We start from the raw sequence: 7318 nt of genomic DNA on the forward strand, positions 1-7318 counted from the left end.
ATATAAACAAATTAAATTTTTTGAAAAATAAAATGTCTCATTTATCAATTTCTTCATCTCCCAATTATAAATTCTCACAAAATTTTTAAACAAAATTAATTATAAGTAATGTATTACAAACTGTATTAATAATAGAGATCCAATTGATAAATTCAACAACTTAAAAGGATGGCATTAATATTAAAAGATAACTTAGGGTGACAAAGTAATAACCAATCAGATTCCAAGCCAATTAAAGGTTGAGCCTTCCATAGCCATGGCATGCCTCAATATCTCGTGCAAATGGCAACATGAAATGCTAAACTCTAGAAAACCAAAATCTCCGATTACCAGTTAGAAGTAAGGAACGGTCAGAACTAACAATACAGAGTTTTCGAGTTCCGTGTACAGAATGAAATTTTTTTAACAACCCTACTGAATACGTATTCCCAGTATACCATTTCAAAATGTCTAACTAATTCTTCTTCATTCTATCTCTGATTTCTCCCAATCTCACTGTCAGTCATTCCACAAAGCGAACATGGGAAGTTGATGAACTGTTGATAGATTCGTTGGCCTACTTGCTGCCATCCAATCCATATTTCCTCCTCCACTGTTGCTTGCACTGTGATCTTCTTCACCACCACCACCACCACCACCTTTGGTGTCATCTTCATATTTAGGATCATCATGCAATGAGGAGAAGAATGCTTGCGAGAATTCTCCTCCTCCAATTCCATACTCGTTCTGCAATGCACCAGACTGCTTTGAGCTTTGCAGACTTGAAGAACTTGGGTTGCTCATTGAAGACAAAGTGTTACTGGAATTAAGGTTATGTTGCTGCTGAACTTCTGTGCTGTTGGCCCATATCACATCTCCCAAATCATCCGACTCACCATTCGAAATGGCAAGATGTGATTGAGTTGGTAGAGGTGGTGCAGAGGAGTTTGCAGAAGAGCTGTTGTCTTCAGCAACAACCACAGCAGTTTCCCTCGGCGAGCGTTTTGCTAGTTCACTTGTAATGAGAGTGCTGCTGGAGCAAATACGCTTGACATCATACTTGCTAATATCAAAATTTGTCACTGCACCAGTCCCTCTGAACTTGATTGCGGCAATATCATATGCTTCTGCAGCTTCCTCCTGAGTGCCTGAAAACAAAATAAGAAGTTAAGAGATCCTTCATTTTTCACCTTAAGCAGCTATATAGTAGCCTTACATTCTTCTTTTTTTCGACCCAGTTCAGAATACATTCAAATACTCATCACAAGAACAATCCAACTTTTATTAATTTAGAACTTATCTAACCTTTGATACCTTGTTATACATAAAACCAAACTCCCATTTAATGATGTACCCATTAAAAGTCCAAACTCCAAAAACCTACATTTGTACAACCATGACCAACCCAACCCAAGTCATCAGTGCAACCTAGGGTCTCATACTTGTATTTGTCTCCTACATTACCTACGTACATAATACATACAGTTACACTGTGACCCCCCCCCCCTCTTCCCCAAACAACTAATTGGTATGTATTTCTGGCAATTTCTGTGGTTTGGCCGGTCCTTCCAGCTTTGACTCCCAAAATACCCCACCACCATGGGAGGGCTGCTCCCATAATACAGGTCCAAGTCAGAAAGAGAAATGCCACAATAACACTACCACCCGTATTTAGAGATGCTAGGGTAGTGTCAGATCTGAAAGGCTAATATACCACAAGTGCATAACAACTACAAGACATGAATCGATACCAAGAACATCTACGGTTTGTGGCACAATATATAACGGGCAAAGAGCAAATACCCAGAGCCATAGGCTTCCACACAAGCGAGGCCCGGGGGCAATTTTCGCCTTGCCCCAACAGTTTTTGCTGAGAGGCTGTTCAATGCCTTGGCACATCTCATATAAATTTATTCAATCCATAGCATAAATTACCATTGATCCTGGACTTCAAATAACATCTTAAAAATCAATCAAACAAGAGTTGATATATCATTCTATGGAGACTACAACCTACAATAATGCATGAAAAGTCCAATAACAAGACCCAAGTGTCTCGCAGTACATATTTCTCCCCCTATATTACATGCACCCACCTAGGTGCCTAATAAACATTTACATTTAATACATAACATACATACAAAATTTTTTCCAACAAGGGCAATGTTATTTCACATGTAACACTCCTAAAAATATTGTCATTCACACATCCTCGTTAAAATTATAATCCACCTCCTAAAAGAGTGACAATTCATCAACGAAGATTATCCATAACCAGTAAAAGCAAATAATTTCTACATTCGTTCAAGCTTCACCACAGCTCAATTGCTAGTAAACAAATTCTAATGATTTAGTAAGTTGAACCAGTTTATGTTGCCCCCTGTCCTAGCAATTTAAGAATGAGCATAAAAAGAGGAAAAGAAAACACGAAACGGGGAGAGGGAGAAGACAAAAATATGAAGCTCAACACTCACTGAATGTTCCAAGGTACAAGTCCTTGTTTCCTGCAACCCTTCCTATTCTTGCTTGCCACCGTCCATGCTGATGATGTCTGTTAAAGTTAAGACACAAGCTTAAGAATAAAATTAAAGGGAGTGTCACCTACACAGAGAAGTCATGGACAGATTAAATGTCTAATTACTGAAAAGCAGTAAATAATGGAGTCTTCAACAATAAAGGTATTCTGACAGGACCTTGTCACCCCTCTGTACATAGAAGCTCCTCTAGAGAAGCCACTGCTTTTCCTGTATACATACAACAAATAGATGAAAATGGACATCCATTACATTGCTTCCTTTCCAGTTCCCCCCATTAATTATTTAACTTTTTTAAAGTATTTATAGAGACAAGATAATTTCTCAACATTTACAGCACTATTCAGATCAATTTAACTCTTACTGTCCTCTTCCCAAAGAAAGAAAAGTAGAAAAGGACCTTCTTAAGCTGGCAACAAATTCCTGCCTGGTCATGTTCTTCATTTCTTCAAGCTCTTTCTCATAAGTGCTCAACTGAAATTGAAAACAAAGTTGCATAGACATGTTACCATACAAAGAAATTGGTTGGAACAAGTCTCAAAGTTGAGTTTCCAGATTTGCACTGAGAATGAAAATGACGAGGGACAATGATGGGTGGGGTTCACCATAGAAACCCCTTTGTGGCAATCCTTACCGAAAAATTAATATGAGTAGTAGGACCCCAGTACTTTAGTGCAGCCAAGTCATACGCTCTAGCTGCTTTTTCTTCCTTGTCATACCCACCTAATCAAATCAGCATTACATAAAACTTTAAAAAAAGAAAATGAATAAATAAACATTGCACAGCATCCAATATCTTCTTCTTCTTCTTCTTCTTCACAGAACTACAGTTTACAACTTCACATTAAAAGTAGTAAATATTTACTCCCTGAGAAAGATCAAGTAATCTGACAAAACGAAAAGACATGAAAATGGAAATAGAAGCTTTTACTACCGCTTACCAAGGTAAACTGCTCCAATGTAGAAGCAATGAATTGAACCACCAGAGAAAGCCCAACAGATAAGAAGAAGAAACAGAGCTATTAGTATATTCCTTCACGAAAACACTAACATGCTTCAGCTCAGACATTTAAAACGGCAGAAAGGGAAAGAAAGGGAGATTTAGAGATAGATTCTTCGTTCCTCTCACCTTGTCTTCCTTTCCTTGTTTGTCCTTCCTTCCTGCAACTGTTATCCCATAGATGTGCTTCGTATCTCCCAGTCCATCTATGCCTATTTTATTGTATCACCCACAAAAGAATAATAATAATAATTTAAAGATGGCTCCAAATGAAGAGGAAGAACATATCTCAAACCCCAAAACAAAATAAAAATGATTCCAAAGAAAGAGCAGCTAACCTTGTGACACCACGATACTGAGAAGTTCTTTGTCCGAATGTATCAATTGATTTACGTGGAACCGGTTCTCGGATGAGAGCTTTGGCAACAGAGCGTTTCCGGTTCTCAGAGCCTGAGGACGAAGAAGGTGCAGCAGCTATGGCAGTTCCAGACTCAGAGACATGGCTTACAGACAGCGAGAGTGAGTCAAAATTAGAGTTGTTTGCTTCAGAGGATGATTTGTCACCTGAGAATGGTGTTTGACGCAACCATGACTTGAACCCAGAAATTGAAGTTCCATTCTCGAGAGGAACATGGAGAGGAACAGAGGGGATCAAAGCGTGGGTGTCATCGTTATAATGGTAAGATTGGATTAATGGTGATGGGTTTGGAAAATTTTCTCCTTCACCATTAGTGTTGAAGCTTGGAGGTACATTCATATTGATCCCACAACCATTCTCGGGAGTCTCATCACTTTGATGAATAGGTTCTTGCTCGCTTGGGAAATAGACATTGTGGTTTTCTTGAGATGGGTTAGAGTAACCGCCCAAGAAATCTTCAAGTTTAGGTCCTTCTCTATCAGGATTAGTTGCAGTACCCATGCTGCTCTCGAATCTCCAATCTATGATAAAAACCCATATCAAATAACAGGTTTATTTTGTTATCTCAAACCATAAATGACAAGAAAAATGACATAAAAATGAAGAACACTTCCTTTTGCAGATATGAAACATGCACAAGCAGAAAAATGAAAAACAAAGAAAAAAATTTAAAAGAGAGTAAAAAAAGTGAAAGAAACAGTAAAGGTTAAACCCATGAAAGAGAGAAATAGAAATGATAAGTGCTAATAGATTATAGTTGCAGCGCTTCATGGTACCTCCACCATTAGAACGCCTGAAAGCATCCAAAACACAAAGAGAACCATCAGAACGCAAGGGCATGACCGACATGTGTGAAGAGTAACCTCCCTCTCCATCTCCACCAAAACCTTCGTCGATACTCAGGTGTGGAGTCAGAGAAAACCCCAACCAGTTACTCATTTTTCTACTAATAAACACAAAGTCTCTCTCTTGTTCGTTTTGTGAGCTCAAACTTCAAAGCCCAATCTGTTTTATCTAGTAGGTTAGAGAACAGAAATCGAAAAACCCATGAAACCCATTATCAATTATCACGAAATCTAGTTTTTTCCATTTTTTAAAATAAACTTTTCTCTAACCGGAAAAGTTATGTAAATTTGGATTCTCTCGTTTCATTTTTCTCAACCTTCTTCTAATGTTGCCTCGAAATTTGTTCCGCCCACCTCAGCTGTTGCAGGCTTGGAAAAGAACTGAGAAGGAAAAATTTTCAAGTCAAAATATTTAATAGAGAGATGAGCAAACAAGACTATAAGACACCGAACAGTTCGCCACCGTTTCAAAATTCGCTTGGCCGACCTATATACAGAAAAAGGGTTACAATTTGGACGTGGTCCCACCAGCTTCACATCTCTTTAGATCCTTCTTCAAGAACCGCTTGGATTGAGACCTTTCTGTATCAAGCGTTGATGAATGGAACAGAGGCTCATCAAGATGTCCTGCAAAAAATCAGTTCTCACAAGGAAACGATTGCAGGGTGCAGGGTGTGTATGTGAGAGAGACTAATCTAATGGCTGTTGCACATTCTGCAGTCGGCATTTTTTATTGTTATCCACATCACAGATTTTTCTTTTTCTTTTTGGTCAAATAAATAGGGAAGACATAAAAACGAAAGGTACCATACCATTTGTTTTGTAATAGAAAGAAAAGGCATAAATGTAGCTGAACCTGCCAAGTAAATCCTACCATTAAATTTATTAAATTATATTTGAATCATTGATGATGGATGATCCAAATTTAATCTTACTAAATTTGATTTCAGGATTTCTTTGAGCGTTCAACTGAGCAACGTGCACTGCTGCTATTGAGCCACCACATTCTCATCAAAAGTAAGGATGGAAAAGATAAAAAAAGTGAGACCTACAGTTCGTAGAAGAACAATACCAAAAATGAAAGGATTTTATAGAAAAATCAAAAATGTGAGTATCATGATAAATAAGATAATATTTGTATTTCATTTTTTTCATTTTATACAGTCACACATAAAAATGCAGGATTTTTAAAAGAAATGGGGTGGAAAAATTGTAAAAATCACTTCTCACCACAGTTACTAAATTTGCGTATTAATGTATATTAAGCATACACTTTGTCATGACTGCAGTTTTCAAGGCTTGGTGGAGTCCACATTACAGACATTCAACCAGGGCACGTGACAATTCCTCTCAATTTGAATTTGTTTATAGCCAACTAAAAACAATACTAAAATAAATATTTTGAAGGATGAAAACTGATAACCTATTTGACAGTTTGACTCGTAAACATATGTATACAGTCCTTGTTATGTTTATATTTGAGTTTTCAACAGTATTTAGTTGAGTACATACAACCTCAAAATAAATATATACATTCACAAATCCATTTAAGAAAACATTAGTTGTAACAAAAATAAAAAGGCTTTTCATTTTCTACTTTAAAGGCGTTATTAGGTGGCAACACCCTTGTCCTTGTCGTATATTTGGGGACTTGTCAACATTTACAATAGTGAGCTTCGCGGCCCAATAAGCAATATAGACAACCATGTAAATAAGTCAAACAATTCATCATGTATCGATTATCACATCAAAGTTATATAGCATTATGCATTCCAATTTTCTTTTCATTTTTCTTTTTATTTTTATTTACACCTAGTATAAGCACTATCTGTATAAAGGACACCTTCAGCTTAAACCACACAAGTTACATCAGTCTCAGTCTTAGTCTTAAAGATTCTCATTAAGAGATTCTCTTTTCAGTCTTTTAGTACAAGGTTAGGTGTTCTCCATAGGAGGTTGTTGCGTCTAGAACTTCTTCGAGAGCCGGATATTGAGATGACCACCTTAAGAGCTCTCCAACCAAGTTGGAATAACTGGGATGCCTGCACACACAAAGAAAGCAAGAACGGTCCGGCCTAGTTTTGGCCGGGGAACCGTCTCTGACGCTCAAATCAGCCTAGGCAACAATAATGGTTCTTGAGAGAGTTCTCAAGAACGTAATGAGTAAGTACTCAGATAAAAGTTCTCGTTACCTTTCTCCATGTAGGAGGTAGGTTTATATAGAAGTTACCTGGAGGCGGCGATTCCTTAAGTTCCGGATCGATAGTTGAGGAGTGGGTGGAGTAGTGGAATAACAGCTCCTTCTTTGTCGCACCTGATAATGCCGTTATGCTGACTCACCTCCCCAATTCTCGGAATAGATATGCTGAGTGTTTATGCGTAACTAACTCTTCTTGACTTAGTCAAGAGAGTCTTCTGAGAAATGCTAGAGTTGGATATAGATATATATTTTTCCCAAGTGTGGCACTTCTCCAACGAATAAATGAACCTGCCCAAGAGGGAGGTGTCTCTCCCGAATGAGGCCCTCGGGACCTTCTTCAAG

The 7318-nt window shown here is 37.8% G+C and overlaps 1 protein-coding gene across 1 annotated transcript; it reads right to left on the reverse strand.

Annotated features, from left to right (window-relative positions):
• Window positions 1-338: 338 nt before the first annotated feature.
• Window positions 339-4903, reverse strand: LOC149011862 (AP2-like ethylene-responsive transcription factor AIL1). The gene is made up of 9 exons (XM_089163234.1): window positions 4708-4903; window positions 3852-4452; window positions 3643-3725; window positions 3455-3463; window positions 3148-3236; window positions 2914-2987; window positions 2673-2723; window positions 2454-2530; window positions 339-1127 (listed from the first exon to the last, which is right to left on the reverse strand). Exons 1-9 carry the CDS (start codon window positions 4868-4870, stop codon window positions 499-501), a joined length of 1776 nt encoding a protein of 591 aa, XP_089019360.1. The 5' UTR covers window positions 4871-4903; the 3' UTR covers window positions 339-498.
• Window positions 4904-7318: the final 2415 nt, after the last annotated feature.

This window comes from Hakea prostrata, chromosome 7, assembly GCF_041222555.1.
Source record: "Hakea prostrata isolate BN-2017 chromosome 7, UWA_Hpros_2, whole genome shotgun sequence".
NCBI classification, from domain to species: Eukaryota; Viridiplantae; Streptophyta; class Magnoliopsida; order Proteales; family Proteaceae; genus Hakea; species Hakea prostrata.